At 42.2% G+C, this 21,295-nt stretch overlaps 1 protein-coding gene across 1 annotated transcript in view; it reads left to right on the top strand.

The window, feature by feature from the left end:
• Positions 1-300: 300 nt before the first annotated feature.
• BICC1 (BicC family RNA binding protein 1) overlaps positions 301-21,295 on the top strand; it is a 91,722-nt gene continuing 70,727 nt past the window's right edge. Inside the window, exon 1 of the mRNA XM_039554054.1 lies at positions 301-577. Within this exon, the coding sequence (XP_039409988.1) occupies positions 376-577 (202 nt within the window). The 5' untranslated portion in view covers positions 301-375. The remainder of the gene's footprint in view (positions 578-21,295) is intronic.

Raw genomic sequence — 21,295 nt, forward strand, 5'->3', positions numbered from 1 at the left:
GGGCGGTGCCGCTGGGGGCGGTGGCATCTCCCCTCTCCTCCCCTGCCCTCCCTCCGTGCCTCCCCGCCCTCGGTCGGGGCCGCAGCGCTGCCCCCTCCCGCCGGGGATATCCCCGGCCCCTCCCCGGCGGGCGGCGGCCCAATGGAGGTGGGGATGCTGTGCGGGCTGCGGGCGGGCTGGGGGCGCCGCCGAGCCGCGGACGCCGCCGGGCCGGGGCCGCGCTCACTCGGCGGGGAGCCGCGGTCAGAGGCGGGCGGCGCCGGGGCTCGGTGCGGCGGCGGCTGGGATGCGCCGGCCGGGCGGCTGTGGGGGCAGATAGCGTCCCGCGGGGAGGCGGCCGAGTGGGGCCCGGGGCGGCGGCCGCCGGGCAGCGCCATGGCGGCGCAGTGCGACCCGCTGAGCGGGTACCTGCCCCAGCCGCTCTCCGACCCGGGCTCCAACAGCGAGCGCAGCGCCGACTCGCCCGCGCCCGGCTCCGAGGAGGACTCGGCCGGGCCGCCGCGGCCCCTGCACAGCCCCGAGTGGGGCGAGGAGCGATTCCGGGTGGACAGGAAGAAACTGGAGGCCATGCTCCAAGGTGAGGGCGGGAGCGGCGGCGGTGCCCGGGGGGCGCGAGGCGGTGGGGGCGGCCGGGAGGGGCGAGAGGGGGCCCCGGTCCCCGCCATGCCTTGTCCTGGCTCCCCCTTCCCCGCCGGAACGGGAGCCCCATCCTGTCAGCTCCTTCCTCGGGCGCTGGACGCGGGCCTGGGTCGGCGGGAGCCCCGCGGGCCGGTCCCGGCTCCGGGCGCTGTCGTGGCCTCCCGCTCTGCCGGGGGAGGCGGCTCCTTGTGCCCCCGGCGCGGAGCCGAGCGCCCCGGCCCCGTACCCCGGGCTGCCCGGTGCCGCTTGGGGCCGCGCCGGCGTCGCGGGTGGTGCCGGTGCCCTGCCCTGCTGGGGCTCGTCCCGCGCCGCGGGGCTGCGGCTCGCAGGGTCCCGGTCCCTCAGAATTCCAGCGGTACGAACATAACATCCCGCTCGGGCAGGGCGGTGCGGGCTCTCGGCTTTCGAGGAACGGGCTAGCGGGCAGGGAGCCGCTGGAGCCGGGCGTCCCGGCTGGAGGAGCGGGCACGGCTCCGCAGAGCTGACAGCGGCCGCCGCTGCCGTGGGACCGGCTCGGCCCTTGGCTCCGCTTTCTGGGATTTTTTTATTGAAGTTTTTTTCTTTCCTTGAGGCTACATATTTTGCTCCAGTATGTTTTGAATTATCTGACTCTCAGTGGAAGTTACGTAGGCAGCTTTTGACAAAACAGGAGTAGTAATTGCTGGTTTTGTTGCTAAAGAGCACATGAGTAGGTTTGAACCAGTTGAGGATGCTGCTGAGCGGGGTAATTCCCCCGGGGTATTCCTGTCTGGTCTGAGGAGCCCGTGAGAACCGAGGATGAGTTTCAGGCCTTACAGTGTCAAATCTTAAGGTGCGTTTGGATCAACAAGAAGAGACGGTGGTGATTTCAAGAGGGCGCTTTTTCCTTTCTAACTACTGTTTTGTAAACATTTAATGTTACACTAACGTGGTAACTCACATATTTATGTACATTTTCAGAACAAACAGACCTGACAAATGTTTCACGTGGTATGTCACAAGGAAGGCATTTCAGTCACTTACTGGAAGTTTTAGGTGCTCCCTACATGAGCATCCCCTGTCAAGGCTCCTGCCTTCCTCCCTGCAGCGGTGGATGGGAGGCTGTGGGAGCAAGCAGGGGAACAGGAGCTGGTGAGTTGGGTTGGTCACTGAAGAGCTGCGGTTTGACTTGGTGACTACAATGATTGGAATTTTTTTAATTGAGATGCTCTCTCCTGGGGGTGAGTTAATCTTTAATCAGTTAATACTTTAGTGCTAGTAGAAAAATCTCATTATGTAATGCAGTAAAGAGAAAGGAATTTGGAGAAACAGAACAGCAACAACTGTTTGTAAAGATGTGCTCATCAAAAGTGTCTGAAAACCAAAACCACATGGGTATTTCTGTGTAAGAAGTGGTAGAGAAGGGTCAAAAGTTAGAGTTCAGTAAGAAGATGAAGGTTGCCTTAATTTTTCCCTCTAATAGCTAAATAAATTTCCATTATCTCATCCCTCACGCAGTCCTTTCTTCTACTGCCCAAGGTAGTAAGCATGAAGAGGTAAACAAAGCTCCCAAGCAGAAACCAAATACTGTATAGGTTGTGTGACCCAGCAGAAGCCAGTGTCAAAATAGAAGACTTTCTTTGCTCCTTTTTCAAATTTTCTTATCTTTATAAGAAGAATAAAGTAATAAAAGGTATAGGAGTGATAGAGCACAGTGAGTAAATGCAAGCAGAATACTGCCTGCTTTTTGATGAGAGGTTGCTGTGTGCCCTGTCTAGAATACACATGCTTCAGGTGATGGTTTGAGGAGGTTTTGCATCAGATAGTTATCCTTGTTGTGACCAAAAGTTTGTTGGACTTGGTAATAAGTGGTTTTATGTGAAAATCTGAACTGTCTGGCTTAGTGTTAATGAAAAACTGCTTATTAGGAAACAAGAAGCAGACATAGTAGTCCTTTCTCTCAGAAAACCAAACTGTTTGTTAAACATTGTCACTTTCTGTCACTGTCCTCTGTTTCCTCTCTGTACTTTGTAAGTATTTGTCTCATCTCTTGGCTTACAAGCACCTCAAGCACCAAGTACCTCTGTCAGCTCATTGTGAAGCCAGATCTGTAACTGGTAACCAGAAATTCAGAGTCAGTTGTGCTGCTGATTACAAGCCAAACTTGATTTTCTTTTTTAACTTCTCCCACCCTCCCCACCTTTTGTTTGTCTCCATCTTTTGGGAGTGGAAACTTTGACTTGTCTTCGTAGGAAAGGGACAATGGAAAGGAAGTAGTGTGAACTATCTCCAGAAACAAACTTCTGTTAGATAATTTGTAGGGTTGTGTTCCCTATGGTTTCTAATACCAGATCCTTCACTGGAAGTTCTTAAAATATGCAGAAGTTGCATTATGGAAGAGAAACATCTCTGTAATCCAAGTGGTGATGAGCAGATTTCTTATTTCCGAAAGTTAGCCAATTTTTTACACTTTTTTTTTAAATTCAGGTTGGTATAAATACAGCTTTTTGTTCATATTAGATGCTTAAAGGCTCCTCTTGCTTTTATCAGCTGTTAGAGAGCTTGTTTACATTTGTGAAAGTTACTTTTTAAATGATTAAAAAACTTAGAATCTCTTCTAGTGATCTCCACACCTTTCTTGTAATTTGGAAGAGTGAGAATGCATCATCTTTAGTTCAGTTGTCTTTAAAGCCAAGTTTGAAAGAGCATCTGTTGAAGAAACAGAGGTGCCTTGGTGGCTTTTTTTTGGCTCATCAACCTCTGTTGTTTACTGTGCTAATCATGAAATGTAAGAAAAACTATCTGGGAGAAAGGATATGCAGCAGCTCTGTGTTCAGCTCGGTGCTTCTGTTACTTTTTGCTTTGCTGAATTTTATATGTGTTGCTGCTGTGATTATTTTCATCTTTCCCACAGCTGATGGTTTGTGGACAGTTTCCTGGGGGCTGGGGCTTATCCCAGCGAGGCTCACCTGGGAATAGCAGACTCTGCAGCTCAGGAGGGGACTGGGGCACCTTCCTGTGAGATACAGAGTAACTGCAGTAAGTGCTGTAGCAAGAACTCCTCTTTCAAAAAAGAGGTGCAGGTAGTTTGCTACCAGTTGTATCTGAAGCAGAAATCAAATCTGACTTGAGGTGTCAGAAAATTTTTATAGATTTGAGAGTGCTTTTGCTACCTTCCCCCCCCCAAAAAATAATTGTGCTGTTATTTTCTGAACGGTTCTGTTTGGAATATCAGAAATTGCAAAAGCTGTGGTAAAACCCTTGAAAATACGATTTTTTCCTTGTGTCCATCTTCTTTGTACCACTGTTTTATTACTTGCACATAGGTGACTGGAATCATGTCCCTTAAACAAATCTCAGTCTCTACAGTGGGGTGTAAGCTCTCTTATGCTGCATGTCTTCATCAGAGTTTGTTAAACAGATATTTCCAGAATAATTTTTTCTTCTAGGAGACCAATCTGAGTAAAGCAGTTCAGCTGTTCTCAGCAGCGAGAGAAGATGGTATTTCCTAGCAGCCCAATTAATTACAGCTGCTCTGCAAAAATTCTGGTAAATGCTCAGGTGACTTCATATTGTGGGATGATTTACTTAGTGCATGTTTGAGTGCCTGTTACCATAGCAGCTGAGTATTATTGTAAAAATGCAGAACAGTAAACTTAGGAAAGCTGTCCAGAAAGTATAATCTATTAGCTAATGTTGCAGCAATCAGTAGGCTTAGACAGGTTGGCCATGAACACTAATATAACTCAAACCAAAGAAAGCAACACCTTTTTTTGCTTGCGTGGTGTGTCTCATTTTTGGTTACAGAATGTTATGCCAATCTTGCATTTCAAATAATCCTTTTTCTTTGTTATGTTCTTTAACAGACATATGTGATTTATGTGGTTTAAGCACACATGGTTAAATATTTTGTGACTTTATAATGCACTATCACACGATAGTAGCTTGGTAAAAAAAAAAAAAAAAACCATGATGTTTTTAATAAGAGTCTAAACCTAACAATGATGTGTGGCCCCATATTATATATGGCTCTTTCAGTAAAAAACAAAACTGTGCTTGTTAAAATTCTGTTCTTCTTTGTTCTGTTTTGGATTTTTTTAATGCATCGTTTTTCATTTTGAGGACTCTTCAGAGTAATTTTAATTAGGGATCTAAAACTTTATGAGTGGTGGCTTTTTGTTCTGTGTTTTTATTGGTTTTGTTGGGATTTTTTTCCCTTATGAGGTGATTCAGCATTTGTCTGACTATTTACTGATAAACAAACACATTAAGAAAAGCACAGACCTACATGCCCAGGGAACTCTGAGGAGCACTCAGCAGCACAAGCACCCAGTTTGCTCTTGAGCCCATCTTACAGAGCAGGTTGTGTTGCTACCAGGTGGGCACCTTTGAAAATAGCAGTGGGTTTAGTACTGGCTATACTGGTTATGTCACAGTGTAGCTGGAGTAGGCCAGAATTCCAGGAATCACGTCAATCTGAATTTATGTCATGTAGACTCAATTTCTAAAAATAATAGTGGATCACTGATTACTTTCCAGGCAGTTAGGATAGAAGTGCTGTAACAAATTCCCTATGAGCAGCCAGTGCAAGCAGCTCGTTGAGAGGCCTTTGCGTAGCTCTGTCCTGCCATTGCAGCATTGGGTGAGCTCTCCCCCATTCTACTCCCTCTGTTTTGGTGCCCTTTGCCTGTCATGGGGAGCCAGAAAAATGCTCAGCTATTAATTTTCTGCCAAAACAAGCTCTATTTTTCTTAGGGGGGGTGACATGAATACTTAGATAACTTTTTTGCACAGTTTCATCCAGGCGAAACTTACTGTAAATCGATTGTTAATTCCTTTGCCTAAAGGTCACCCCTGAGACCATTGTCTGATCTTGATTGTACTTATGCAATGCCTCTTTCTGATGCCTGGATGATAACCAGCTTTGTTTGCTGATCCATCAGGTGAAACTTGTGTTTAAACAAGTGTATTTTCCATACTTAATGCATAACTGTTGGAAAGTTTACTCCAGTACTTTTCCCAGCCTCCTCCACTAGTTTGTTTCGTCTACAGAGAATGATAAATCGATAAGTGTGGCAGGCAAATCTTGGGGGAAGAGGAGTGGGGGGAAGAAAAGCACTTTTATTTGAATGTGCTGAAGAAGACAGAGATAATCTAAGAAACCCAGGCCTCTACTGAGTGCTACAAACAATGGCTTTATTAGAAGCTGGACCCTAACAATATGAATTTTGAGCAAGTTGGCTGCCTAACAGGCAATCATAATGGCCCTGACTCTGATGGTTTCTGTGCAGGGAGGGCAAGCTCTGTGTTACATTTATTTGGGGTTTTTATGTTTAAGCGGGAATAACTGATATTCCCCTGGATTTTTGGGGGGTGTTTGTGATGGTGGCAGAAATCTGCACAATAAAACTAAGTGTACTGTGGTACTTCAAATAACTAGTGTACCTTGCTTGCAACTGAAGTTAAAAATACTCAGTGCTGTTGATTTATACTCCTGTTTACAGTTCCCATGTCCCTGTTGGAGCTCCAAGGGTTGTGAACTATGTTTTGTCTCTGACCAGATTCATACTGAAATATCTCCTCCTTTATTTTAGTGGCTCCTAACCACAGTTGCTTTTCCTAGAGGAAGAATATGTGGGGTTTTTCTACTACATTGTGAGATTTCTGTTGGTGGTTTTTATTATGTTTTTTTCCTTGTAATGTGTCAGCATAACCTATACAAGGACATAGTTGTGGGGAAATTGGAACCTTCCTAATAGCATTTACATTTGGTTTTTAACTTATATGTAGCAGGAAAAAAGAATCCAAGTTTTGTCAGGTTTTCAAATCCCTGAAGTGCTGAATAGTCTATTTCTACAAAAAATAAATACATGAAATGCATTTGTGTGACTTGTAGTTCTTGCATTCCATTATTAACAATTGTAATAATACCACTTTCTCAAGTTTCAGTGTTCAAGTAGTACAACGGACTATCATGGTTTGGCATGAGCTGCCGAGTTAAGTATTGCTGGCTTGCACATTCCTGTTGGTTATATTGTAATCTTTACCTCCATTGGAAAATATGTCCTATTTTGAGTACTCATTTCAGGCTCTTGGCTTTATGCCTCTCAAACAATGAAACATGCTAGTTTTCTTTAATTTCAAACCTCTCTGTTGAAGAACTAATAGCTTTTTTTTAAAACATTTTTACAGTAGTGACCTTGACTGAGAAGACTCTGTGGTGACTTTCATGCACTTTGAGCTTAAAAACTAGTATGACTACACGAGTTGGAGTTCAGCTAGAGAAAATAAGCACACCTAATAAGCTATCTGAAGGAATGAGCACTTGATTTAGGGGTTTCTTCTTTGAGATGCTACCTATTAATCAGTGGTAGTTTCTAAAATAATTTTGACTTAAGTAATTCAAACCATTCCTTGCACATAGCCTCAGCTTTTGTTCAGTATTTGTTTTTGTTTCTTGTCTCTGGCCCGGACCAATATGAGTGTATTGCATGAGGCAAAGGAACTCTTCATGTTTCGGTGACTTTTATAGCTGATTTATGTAAAGATGTCTGCAGTGATACCCTCTTTACTGGAATAGGAATACATGATTTAAAAAGAAATAGTTTCATGTTAAAGTTTTATTGATGTTTTGAAGGAACGCTCCTGAGTGAGAGTGTTACCTCACTTGATAATACAGTCTAAGGAATCTTAATAACCAACAAGTTCTCTCATGTGTGAAAGCAGTTTTTGGATACTCTTGATGTCTCTGCAGGAAGAGATGGGTGTGATGGATAGGGGGTTGAAAACAAACACGTAACAGTGAACACTAAGTGTCTGAATAGGTCACTTGCCTGGTAGCGTAACTTCATTTGATTTTTCTGCTGCAAGCCAGATTTCATGGAGAGGCTGATGGGCACGTAACAACACTGGTCTGTCCCATGTTGTCCTGCTGTGCAGCTCTACTGTAATAGACACTAGGGTGTAGCAATTGGGAAGGCACACCATAGGCATGTGCCTGCAGGACTGCTACAGGAAAACCTCTACTGGGAAACCCACGTGTGTGGGTACATCCCTGAAGCACGCGATGGTAATCCTTGAATAGCAGACAGTGGAACTGCAGGGTTGTGGTCTCCCTCAGGCTGGAGGGGTGTGGTGGGATAGCTCTCGGGACTGGAGTCCTTCAGTGACAGGGTCTTTAGGGTGCATAGAGTGGGATGCTGAGGAGGATGTGGGGGAGTGGCAGGATTGCAGGGAGCTCTGTCTTGGAGCACACCACCAGCTGTTTGAGAGTGCAGGGTCAGGAGTGCTGGGTGCTTTTACAGGTGGCTGCTACAGACCATCTGATTGGGAAGAAGCAGCAGATGGGGCCTCAAACAACTGGAGGGAGGCTCCTGTTAGCAAGCCTCAATCCCCACAGAGGACTTTAACCCCTCTGTTCTCTGCTGGGACAAGAGCCTGGCAGGACACAAGCCATGGAGGAGGTTTCTGGAATGATTTTGTGACAGCTTCCAGATCAAGGAGGTCACAGCAGGAGCTGGTTTGCTGGGCTTTTTGCTTGCAAGGAAAAATTAATCATGGATGTGAAGATGGAGGGCAGCCATTCGGAGGGACCCTGACAAGCTGGAGAAATGGCCCAAAGGAATTTCACAAAGTTCTGCAAAAGGGAATGTGAAGTGCTGCACCAAGGGAGAAAATAACTGCCCCAGGTTGGGGCCTGACACACTGTGCAGCCCTGGTGAGACACATCAGGAGTGCTGGTGACACATCAGGAGTGCAGCCCTGGCTTCCCCAGTGGCAGAGAGACATGGGCATTCTGGAACAAATCCAGCTAAGGGCTACAGTGCTGAGGGGGGACTGGAGCAACTGACACAGGAGGAGAGGCTGAGACGTCTGGGATTGTTTATCTTTAATCTTGAGAAGGCACAGGGAAGACCGTATGAATTGTGTGTGTCAGAGGATATAAGCAGATGGAGTCAGAGTCTTCTCAGTGGTGCCTGACAGGACAAGCAGAAAAATGTCATTTTATGACTCTTCCCCTTTTTCTGAAAAGGAAATAATCCATTAAATCTGCAGACTTTTCAGGTTTTGCAGTGTTCAGTGCTGAGGTGAGGTCACTGCTGTCTCTTTTGAACAGCAAAGGAATCAAAGGATTCTTAACTACAATTTAAATTGTTGAGTTAAAATACTAAATCTGAGATTGGACTGTAATATTAAAGCACAGTGCTTATTAATGTTAGGTATTGAAGATGACTAAAAATACATTTTTCGGTAAATCCTTGGTTAGATACCAGTATTAAAAATAGCAGTTTGCAGCCTGAAAGTGTACTCCAGGGTTGATAAAACTGTGATTGAGTTAGGGGTCAATTTGCCTTCCTCAGGGCATTGAGAAACATCTGCTGGGAAAAATGGTCTGTGCACCCCAGCTTTAACAGTCCTGGTAGGATTTGGTTGTGCTGGCCCCCAAGAAGGGAAGGCGATGGCTGGGACAGGCAGCTGCCAGGGCGGGTCCTGGTTCTCATGCCTACGAGGGATGCTGGGTGCTGTGTTTGGCTGCAGATCGTAGTTTTGGGGTGCTCTGGCCCATGGGAGCACTACTGGAAGGTCCCTGCAGCCTGGCTGGCTGAGCTGGGACACAGATCTGCTGTGGCAGCACTTGAGTGCTGCTGCTTTGCTGCCTTCAGACAGCTTTTGAAATGATCATCATGCAAGGATGTAGCTGTGGTTAGCTCTGTGTGCTTCTCACCTGCCAGAGATTTTGCTGAGGCTTTATCAGGGTTTGTTCCCAGGGATGGGATAAACTAACTGCACGTTCAGTGATGACTGAGCAGTGGGAGCTGGCTGTGGGCTGGAGTGGCCTTGCTGGTTCCAGTGGTGTAGTTCAGGGACTCTGTGCTCTGGATCACACTACATCCTACTAAACTTTGTGTTCCTGCTGATGGTATGTGAGCAAGCTGTGAAAACAGGACTTGGGAGTGCAGCTGGGATTGGAGCGCAGTCCTGTTATCTCTACTGCTTGGATGCCATTGTGTAAACCACAGAAGTACATGTTGCTCAATTCATCCTTCCTGGAAGTGTCTTCCTTGTGCATGTGAGGGAGAACAGGAGGTAACTTGTTCTTCAGGTTTCTTTTCCTTGGAGCTTGAAAGGCTTTTAAAATATCTTTATGAATGTATTGCTTATGGTGAGAAGGACAATAATAGATGATGCATTTAAAAGGCATGAGATTTCCAGTCATTCTGACTGCCTCCCAAGTGGCCAGCTGCCAGCAGCTGTGTCTTGAATTTGGCATCTTGAGATCAACAGTTTATAAATGCTGTGGAGTAAAACTGTAAAACTCTTTTTATTACTTAGCTTTTTTTTTTCTTTTTTTAATTGCCCAGGCTGATATTTCCTAGAACTTTAAAAATCAGATTTTGCACCACTCCTTTAGTGACTGTGAACTTCTGGGGCACACTGGTCACTTGAGGAGGTGCTTTCCAGGACACCCACACAATCTGCCATCTGAAGATGTTTTGAAGATGAAGTTAGCCCTTGATTAGCGATGCTTTTGTATGCAGTTAAATGTTTTAGCCGTTACATTTCTAGAAGGGCTCAGTTGCAGCCTGGTAGAAATTTTACTGGACTGGAAGGAATAGTCTCTGGTTTGCTGCTTTGAGACTTCGAAAAAATTGCTTTTCTTTGCCCCATCTGATTTGACTGCTGAGCCTTTTCCCAGAGATAGGAAGCTGGTCAGTGTAGCTGGTGCCAGCCACAAGGTATCTGCATTCCCCACTCTGATGCAATTCCAGGGCTTGCCTGATGTGTAAAGGTTGCAGTAAAACTCAAGAAAAATACTTCTTCTGTATAAAATTAGATAAACTTGTATGGAGAAGCTTTTTCATAAATATGAATGTATGCAGTGAGTCCCTATTCCTCTTCTGGCTTTTTGCCTGTTGGGAACACGTGTAGATGCAAGTGAGGCATGAGCCATCCATTTTCCATTTACTAAATGTCTCTGCAGGCCAGGACTCAGAGGCTTTGCAAAATCTTGATTCCATTTTCCCCCTAAAAAGACGAATCAGGTCTGTAAGAATGGTTTTCGAGGAAAAATAAGCAGCAATCATTGTGCTTGTGTGGTTATTGTCAGGCTTGAAGTATGTAGATGCTGAGGAATGTTTATTATACTGGGGCTTTTATAGGTACTTTTTTTCCCCTCATCTCATAGAAAAGTTTTTCTGGTTGGTTGGTTTATTTTCCTGTGGCCCTGCCCAACATATTAAGAAGCTATGGGTTGATAATTTTTTTTAGGTCTTTCATCAGTCCTTCTCTACAGCTTTTTAACTTGCAAAAAATAACTTCTATTTGTAGGAGTTATAATGCCACAGGGTTTTTCTCTAGCTGCTAAAATATTACAGAGGTTTTGAAAGCAAAAAATTATAAATAAGAGTATCAAGGAAAGAAAAAAAGAAGCCTCATTCCAGATCATTCAAGTGAAATATATCTGCATATTCAAATTATGTACTTTAAAAGATTGAGCTGTTTTCTCACTTACTTGGCACAAAGTATGTGTAAAAGCTTCAACAATTATCCATATTAGTGATGAGATAGCAAGCAGAACAAACCCAAAATACCGTTCTGCTGCTTGTGGAACAGCTCAGATCATGGGCTTCATCTGTTTAAACTTGGTTCTTAGAAAGGAATTATGCTAGATTTCCTTGTGAGGAGAACTTGCAACATTTTTATAATCAAGTTGAGCTAAATGGTCTGTAGTACAACATATCTGAAAATTGGTATGAAGCCAAGTAAATCTGGTCTGAAAGAAGCAATGTTAAAAGATAATTGGAGGGAGAAATTGGTAACACTAGTGGCTTATCCTGTTGTTTTAAGTGCTGTTTTTGTTTTCTGGAACATGTACATACATCTGTGCTGTCCTTACCTCACAGTCACACAGTGGGTCAGGAAAGGACCATGGGGTCATCTATTCCTACCTCCCTGTTCATCCCAGAGCACATGGCACAGGACTGTGTCCAGCTGGGTCTGTAATATCTCCAGTGAGGGATATTCCACACCTTCTCTGAGCAGTGTGTCCCAGTGCTCGGTCACTGCACAGAAAGGAAGTGATGCCTTAGGTTTTAACTTTTATATTTTTCAGATCCTGTGCTGCTTATTATGTAACTCTGAAACTTCATACAGCCTGTTAGCTACTGTTCTCTCATTCTGGTTGGACACAACAAACCCTCTCTAGGTTTGCACTTCAAGGATGCCTTGTTGTCCCAGGCCCTGAAATATGTGCACTAAAGCCTCTGAACAGGGGGCACACTTGAGGTAATTACTTCATTGCCTGAAATTGTTATTGGAGAATTAACCCTGATACACAAATAGACCAAACTTATAAAATGTGACAAACCCGTGTCCCAGGGTACTTGTTGGGTGTAGCCTCTTCACTGCCCAAGGTGTACCTTTGAAGGCCTTCAATAAATACCTGCTTTTATTCTCTTAATCTTGTCTGGCCTCTGTTTTCAGGTAGCCATTTCAAGGCATCAGAAGTTCTTCCTCATGTCCAGGTGGAACTTCCTGGGTATCAGCATCTGCTGTTGTCTCTTGTTCTACCTTGCTATGTAAAGCTTTAAATTTCTTGATTGTTTTGATAGTCTAAGGTTCCATGGTGATGTTACCATGTATTCCAAAGTTTTAAATAGATTTTCACCTCTTCCTTTTTTGTTTATAAAGCATTTTTTAATTCTACATACAGGTGATTTTTTTTTTACATTTTAAGCAAACTTTGGTTAGGGAAATCTGTGTTAACCACTCTGAATTAGTGGTTTAACCTTTAAGCTTGCCTTTTACCTTATTGCCAATCCCTTGGTGTCAATGGAGGGCTTTGATTATGTCTATTTTGATTGGCTCTGTTCTGTTCAGGCTGTGCCTGCAATAAATTTATGGCAGTTGAATATGTGAGATTGGTAACTTAAGACCAAGCATCTTGAGAGATGGAAAAAATAATTCCAAAATAAATATTAAGTCAATTATAAGTGATGCAGTGAAACATTCTTACATTTAGTTAGATTGCTGTCTTCTGAAGATATTCCCCATGACCTTTACGGTGAGGTTTGTGTTCCTTGAGGGTCTATAAAGTGGGATGCAGGGTAATTAAACCAAGAGCTTTGTTGTAAGAGAGTTCTTGTACAGAACACAACACTGTGGTACAGGGCCATGATGAGTGAAAGATGAGCCATGTGCCGAACAGAAAGAGGTTAAAATTACCTGTGTTTAAAACCATATCTCTGTGTGTGTAATACTTAGATTTAAATGGAAAAATATACATATGTATTTATGTGTAGTTGAAATGAAGGATACATTTGCATGTCACCCTTGCTGTGATATGGAAGTCCTTTGTTTCATCGAAGGAATATGAGACTTGGTCTCCCTTTTCCTGGATGTGTAAAGCACATCCATGGGTGAGAAGTGCTATAGAGTGGTGAAATATTAAATTACATTAGATGGCCTTTGTTTATATGCAGCTGAAGCAGTTAAAATAGCATTGATTTAAAGAGTCTGGATGTGGAATACATTTTTAAGATACTGTTTTATATAGTGGAAAAGAATCCTGCTATGTCTTTAATTTTTTAGTTAAACAAACACAAGTGCTGTTTCTCCTTAGTAAATTTACTTCCGGAGTGTGTATAAAATAGTGGATAAGAGAGAATCTGTTTCTAATCTGTTCCATGTGCAGAAACAGTGAGTAAATTTGATCAAATCTTTAGTTCTTTATAAGCAATTCCTTTCTGAAATACGAACTTATTCTGCAGAATTTTCTTTTCTTCCTCTTTGTGGAAGACATTACCATCATTAGAGTGCAGAATACATGGATTCTCAATATGTGTGAAATTTTTCAATGCACTAAACAATTGAACATGTAATGATGTTTTCTGGGTTGCTTAGCAGCACTCAGGTTTTTTACTTTAAGTGGTCTTCAGTGACATCTTTAGATTGTTCAGAGACTTGGCAGAAATAAGAAAGTCATTCCAGTGTTTGAGACATGAGGAATCGTTTAAGCTGTGGAAAAAAAAAGAGTAGGGTTGGCTTATTGTAAAGTTTTGTATATATTTAATCATTTACAAAACTTTATATTCTGTGTTCTTGTAAATGTTTGAAGGGAGTGAGTGCTAGAATATTATTCTGCTGGATTTTAAGTATAGTTTTAGGTATTTACCACTTGAAAGATGCAAACTCAGACAACAGATAAATTGTATCTGACTGAAGTTTTTTTTAATTGGTTTGTATGTAGTTGGAAGTACGTTTCCTGTGTTTATGTAGAGAGCTGAGGGTTAGTGTTGTTTTGAGAGTGTAATACAAACCAATTAAAACATAAAATGTTAATACACTTTTTTCCTTAGAGGATATCAATTGCATATTTGCAGGAATCTTTTCATTGGGTGTCTCTCCTGTATCACTGCAGAGCTTCTGTTGGCACTGCCTTCCCTCCAGGCTTGAATAGCCAGCAGAGAGTTTGAGACTGGTTTTAATAACGTGCTAAAGAATTAAATGCTGTCAGCTTCGTGCTACAGTTCTGTGCTGCCTGAGGCTGCTTTTGGTGTCTCTCTTCCCTGCTCCTGCTTTCTGCATTGCGTGAGTTAAAGGAATGTTCATCCTCCAAGTGGAGCAGTGGCTTGGGTCTGGCCACTCCAGGGCTGAGTGAGGCGTGGGAGCAGCGAGTGGCTGAGTTAAAGGAAAGATTTACACAACTGCCCATGCAGGTTAGCCAGACCAGAGGGTTAGTGCAGGGTGTCCAAGCCAAGTTTTTCAGACAGATAGGAAATACTTGCAAAGTGGGAAATCTCGGGACCCAAGAGGCAAACGGAGACGTGACTAAGAGGATTATTAAAGTCCAGTAGCTTTGGATGTGCACAGGAAGGATCTCCCCATACATCGCACGGCAGCCAGGCACGTTGTCGGGAGAGGAGCTGCTCAGTGCTTCTGTTCAGCCTCTCTTCCACTCTCTTTCTGTTTGTACTGTTTTATGGGCGGAGAGGAGGAGAAACTACTCACCAGCTCTGTTCTGCTGCCTCCCAGCAGCGTGATGGATCGAGATCCCTTGGAGCACATTCGGCGTTTCTGCAGCTGGTACCCAGACTTGGGGCTGCTCTGCTTCATGTGAGTGAGAGCAGGCCAAGGGCAGGCAGGGAGAGCTGGGAAGCTGCAGGGGCTGGATGAACACTTAGCTGTGTTCCATCCTCTCCTAAGCTGCCCTTTCAGATAGCATAGATCATTGGTGAGCATCACATTTGAGTGTAGGCTTTGGTGTAGATGCTTTGCTGTGTACCCACCTCGGCTGGGGTTCTTTCCGTGTGATGTGTGTCTCAAAACAGCTACTCTGGTTCATCAGGCCTGCCTCACTGGCATGGAGGCAGTGGCAAGATGGTTGGGATATTTGATATTTGGGTGCATTTTGTTTGCTGCAATAAATCAAAGTCAGATGGCTCAGTGCATGCTGACTTCCACGTTAAAGATGTGAACTGGAGGACTCTGGTGTAGAGCTGCTGGTCAGGTGTCAGTCAGCCTGGATTTGCATTGTTCTAATCTAAAGAGAAGAGCCACAGCCACAAAATAATTTTTGCAGTCTTCTGGATGACAGTGGAGACTTTAGGAGTGTAGTTTTGCATACAGCTGAGTATCACTTTGTAAGGGATTGGTGTTGTGCTGTTCTACTCATCATCTTAATGTCTAGCAAATGATTAAAAAATATTTGGGGGAATACACATATTTTTAAAGTAGATCAATTTTACCTGGTGATGTGAAGGTAATGGTAAACTTCTAGATGAAGCTTCTCATTCTGAAACACATGAAAGTCCTTAGTATTTTGCATTTTGTTGTAATTTAACCCATCTTCCATCATTTTAATAATCAAAGGAGTAGGAATGTGCTCTTAACAATGTCTAAGTAATTTTATGTCCTGCAAAAGAGTTTAACATCAGCACAAGTGAAAACATGGTTCTCTGTTTTAATTATAAAATAAAATTATCTTTGTGGTCTCTTGTGATTCCCAAGTGATGTAGTCTTCTCAAACATTCTGCTCTTGGGCTGTATTTCTTTTAGTTCAGAAATACAAAGTCAATTTTTATTTTGAGGTAGTCTATGAGTTAAACCTTATTGAATTTAGACAGATAGTATGTGAACATTATTGAGGACAGAAGTAGAGGTGAAGATCCTGTTTAGGAGGAAGACACCTTTTCTGGTAAGTTAAATAACTTTGAATTCAATTTTTTTAATGTGCTGTAATGACACTTGTTTGTTCTTCTGTAAGTGGTGGTTACTGCTGCAGGTGGATCCCAGGTCAGCTCCTTTTGCTCAACTACACACTAGTTTGGGATGTTTCTGGCAGGAACTGGTTAATTGCTGCAATATAGAGATTGAAGGGCACTGAACACCTTGGGGGACAGGTGCTTGAGCTAGCTCAGCTCCCTGGTGCTATTCCTTCAGCAATATTTCTTCAGAATAATTTCCTTTTCTGGAGAAGCCTCTCTGATCTGTGGTCAGGTGGGCTCATGTAGGCACAGTGAGAGCTGGCTAACATTTCACTGTGACAGCTTAGGCAATGGCACTAAATTTGCTTTTCTTTTCTAAAACAAAGTTTTTCTTCTGACACCTTAAATTTGGTGATTATTTTTCATCAACTTACAGAAAGGATTTGTACTACTTTCTGCACATTGGTTTTGCCAAGGTTGTGGGTTTGTGGTAGCCGAGCAGTTTCATGATTTCAGGGTAACAACTTAAAGAGCTGAAAAGCATTTTATGGTGAAATCCAGTTGACCTGTAACAGAATACCCAAATTCAACCAAAATCAAAACAGAAGAAAAAAATGCAAACAGGAAACGTTGCTTTTTTTGGCAGTCTTAATAATAATGGCTTATGAACTCCAGAAATGGAGTACACCATCCAGACTTTCACCTCTGTTAATTCTTTATGGTTTGGGATTTTTTTTAAATTATACGTGGTTGAGATAGGCAGAGACTTTCAGAGTCTTGTGAGCTTCTTTGTAACTTCTGGCTGTTACAATGAACTTTACTCCACAAGAGTAATTTATAAACCTACATGCTTGTCCCTACAGAACAATCTACTGGTCTCCATACAAATTAATTAGTCCTAATTGTATGCACTGCCTCATTATTTTTAGTAATGTGCCAAAAAAAGCAAACAATAGCCAAATTGTGTTTTAAAGGGACAGCTCAAATTGTTGAAATAGCACTGGTAAAAAAAAAAGAAAAAAACAGCAGGAAGGAAGAAGCATAAATTAAGTGATAAAGTCATTGTTGGCACAGTAGAAAGCACAGTACTGTCATGTTTATCTGAAGAACAGCATGAATTGTGAAGATTGGAGCCACATCTGATGGGTTATCCCTGTGCTATTGCATATAAGCAATAAACTATATGCAGTTGATAGTTACACTCCTGTATTATTTTTGAGCTCAAGATTAAGTGCTATTGATGGTATATATTGTCTTTAGAGTAAATAAGGTGCATGTGTTTATAATTTTACTGTTTTTAGAATATCTGGATTTCAATATCAGGAGATGGTGTTCTGAATATTGGGCTTGCATTTCTCTGAGTATATCGACTTCTTTCAACTGTAAAGGCAGACTTGATATAAAAATCACCCACAGTCTCTGCAAACTTAGGGACTTGGAAAATTCCTAGGGATTAATTGCAACTCTAGGAAGACCCAGTTAAATAAAGTCAATAGTAGGAGGCTTTGCTTAATACCTATCATGTGTGGGTAGGGCTGTGTTTGCCATTTTTCTGCAGGAGGCACAGTGTAGTTTATTCTGAGTGGATGCTTCCACTGTAGGGAGGGTTTTTCTGAACTGGAAATGCCCATTTTCCCTGGTGGTGTTTGCATGTACTGTGTGACAGCAGGGCTGAGCACAGCTTCAGTTCCCTGTATGGGGACTTGTTCTTACCCTTTCTCAACACATTTATGATTCAAGATCTCTGACTCTACCAGTGTAACTTAGTGTTTAACCTTCTTCCTCTTCCAGTGCAGTCTCCTGCTGTTTACTCTGCTTAAAGACTCCTGAAACATGAACTTTCCAAACATTCAGCAGGGGAACTAGAGCAGCAAGTCCTCAGTTTTTTCCCTTTCTCCTTGGTTTTAAAGCTAATCCATTTTAACTGCAGGAAGAACGTATTTCTTTCTGTTGGCTGCTTTCTGCACAAAGCTTTGGTTCACATTGTGGAACATCTTGAAATCTATATAATTGTAATGGAAGAAGAATGTTAGGAATCTTTTGTGGACAATTTTTTTTTTTTTTTCTCAAAGCAGAGCTTTCTGGATGGCGAAGAGCAAAGGCTGTCATAGCTTTTTAAACTTTTTTGTTCTTCAGTAGCAGGCATTTTCATATTCAAGGGCTCCGTGATCTATCCTCTCCTTCCTTTCTCAGGAAAATAATTGTTGGGTTGGCAATTTTAAGTGAAATAATAGCCTTAAATTTTCAGTTTTCAGCTTGTGGTACACTGCTGCTTTGTTTTGTTTTTATTTTTCTCCTGGATGGCTTTGTGGCTTATTCAGCATTATTCCAGGCTTTGCATAGTTCTTGCAAACCTGTGGGAATACTGACCTGGCTTTTTCCATCCTGAGTTGCTCTGTGTGATTAAAAAAGCTGAAATGAAGGTCAGAGGCTCAATATATTGAGAACAGCACAGTTTAAGAGGTTGTTCTGTGGAGGGAGTTTTTTGTTAAATTAAAAGCATTAGGCGTTATGTTGGTTTTATTATATATTATATATTTACTATTACCTATTTTTATTTTTTTTTAACTTGTAAGTTAACTTGTGGAACTTCCAAGAACTCTAAATCTCACCCAATATGTGAAAGACTTCTTTCCTGAGGGCCTGATAAAGCTTAGAGGAAGTAACAGAGGACTTGGAAAATGACAGGTTTTTCTGTGATTGTGATACTTTCCTGTATGCATTGCAATTTGGTGTTGAAAAATTACATGGCTTGAAATAGTCATCAGAGAGAGAGGCTGAGTTACAGCCTGTTCACCTCTTACATAAACTGTGTGTTTCTTACTGGGGGGGTTTTGCTCCTGCTATTCATTGTTCATCATCTACTACACATTTTGATAGAGAATGAAAACCTAAAGCAATTTTTTTCAATATTTCTTAACTGGATCTGCTTATGACTAGAACAAGGCTTTGTTGCATGTTTTATTTTTGTTTTTAAAATGAACTACTAGCTGGTGTTCACTGGAAACAGTACCCAAATGTGGGCACATAAGGGGTATTGACCAATCTGTGCTCCAGGGTGGTGGTGGTGATTGTTTCTCACTGAAATACAAAGCTAAGATCCCCTTGGCTGTCAAGTGGCAACAGTGCCATTATATTTTTACTCTTCAGCAAAACTGAGTGCTTAGGGCTTGGTTTATTGTTAATGCTGTTGAACATAAAACACATTGGTTTTGGTTGAAGAAACTACTGATGGCTGTTGCAAACACACATGTAGTCACTCACTTTTTATTGATGGGTAGCTCATTTCTTTCGCAGCAAGCTGACCCCAGTACATGCTTATTTATGTCTGGGAATGCTGACTTTGAGCTACTTCCCCCTGCTCTCAAGTGGACTGTATTTCCTTAGGAAGGTTTGCTGTTCAAGGCCCCCTTGCCTGTTTGAAACAAAACTGTTGTTTGAGTTGAGAAATCAGGCCTTTGCATGGTGTTCTTGTTTTCCCACATACCAGCATACAGATGTGGTTCCTGCAAATTAAAAATACCCTGTTTGTGTAACTGAATTGGAAGTACCTTATGTATGTGCCTGCTTGTTTTTTATATCATATGAATCACACACAGGGACTTCTCAGGAGCAAACATGGCTCCATAAATAAATAAAAGAGCCCTTTTTCCTGTATTGGCTGTCTTTATCATTCCTAGCTAGAATTATTCTCAAGAGCAATCTCTTGCTAGTGTTCCCTGTGTATGGCTCTTGTCTGGGCTGATTTTAAAGACTTTTGGATAATATTTTTCCTTTTGCCAGGCTTCCTTGATACTTAAGTTGATGCTTTATGGCACTTATTTCTTGGCCTGTTTTAAAAAGAACCTCATCAATAGTTCTCTACTGGTTTAGTAAAAGCTTGCTTTCCTGTGGTTTCCAGTCTAATTTATGCTGCCATAACAATCTAATCTTTATCTAATTATCAGATGACACTTTAAGATTTTTTTTGTCCAAAAACTGGCTGTGATTTTGGTTTTATTCGCTATTGAGTCCAGAGAGTGGCATTATGCTCCTTGATTATAAAAGATACTATAAAATTGCTAAGTGTCCTATGTCAGCTCAGCCTCAACAGATCTGGATGTATGTATTAATTACATCAGTTAATTATGATTGCTCCTAAGATCACCAACTGCCAGGTAACAGGGCAAATAGCAAGGTTTGAACGTAGACTTGATTTTTCTCTTTGGTTCACTGACATTCCTTCCAGATTACTAAGATTTCCGTGTCACTTGGAAAGTGAGTGTTTTGGCAAAAGCTTTATGTAAGCATGAGACACATGGGCAATATTTATAAAAACTGGGATATTTTGCAAGTGCAACATGTTGAGAGATGTTACACAATGCTCAGCCCATAGTGGCTTTTATGAACAGGTGGTAATGTCATTCTGTGTTTGGTGATAAAGAATTGTTTGTGTATTTGTTACTGGAAAAAGAGTTGATACTTGACATAATACAGAGAAAAAAACACTGACATAAACTTTTACGGAAAAGATCCAAATTGAGTAACACTGAGCAAAAATGGTAAGAAAGTCCTGAAAACAGGATTGCATTAAATCATCTGTTCTAACATCTTGCTACTTAAGCCTCTTTCTGTTTGCAAAAATATGATATTTCTTGAGCTAAAGTCCCCATGCAGGAACTGGAGGCAGAAGTGGGCCTAATATTAATTCCTTACTTGTTATTGTTTGTTTTTCTAGATTTTGGCAGAAATTGCACATTCTTTGTTTTAAATTTTCACGTCCCCACACTTGACATTTTATATCCCTTAAGTTTACAAGTTTCTTTCCAGTTTATTTTGCATGAACTTAAAGGGGTTTGTATAGTATCAGCTCTTCTAAGCAGGACTTTCCTGAGTCTTGAACATAAAAAAGGGGAATTTAATTTCAGAAATAGTCAAGGTTTCTAGATAAGTTTGAGTTGTGTAACTCAGAATTCCAGTTGTCTAACCACAAAACAATGCTTTCTTGTTTACTTGTGGTCATTAATTTAGCTTAAGCATTTCCTGCACTGTATCACAAGGTTGTGTAAATGCAGCTTTGTAGAGTTTTCCTGACTTATATATTTCTTGTAAACAGCAGTTGTAGAAATAGTTTTGAGTCCATAAAAATACAAATTAGATAGCAGGGGGCCAGATGCAAGTCTTTGAGATCGTACAGTGTAGTCAGTGATTTGCTTGTGCTTGAAAAGAAAGGAATCTCAGGATTTGAGTAACATATTTTGGGCCTGTTTGTGTAGGCAACATAACTTCAGCTTTCCACTTCCTGCCTGGTCCTCAAACGCCTTGCTCAGTTTCATAAGGTTTGAATAAAAGGTTCAGCAGCCCACAAAGGCTGGCTTTCAAGTCTTGGTACACACACTCCTAAGTGATGTTTATTTAGAGTTAGTCTGATGCCCACAGCAGGTTTCGGATGGGTTTGAGCAGTCCAGGCGACTACTGGGGGTTTCACCCCTCTGCAGGGCTGCTTCCTGGCT

Source organism: Corvus cornix, chromosome 6, assembly GCF_000738735.6.
Source record: "Corvus cornix cornix isolate S_Up_H32 chromosome 6, ASM73873v5, whole genome shotgun sequence".
In the NCBI taxonomy this organism is placed as follows: domain Eukaryota; kingdom Metazoa; phylum Chordata; class Aves; order Passeriformes; family Corvidae; genus Corvus; species Corvus cornix.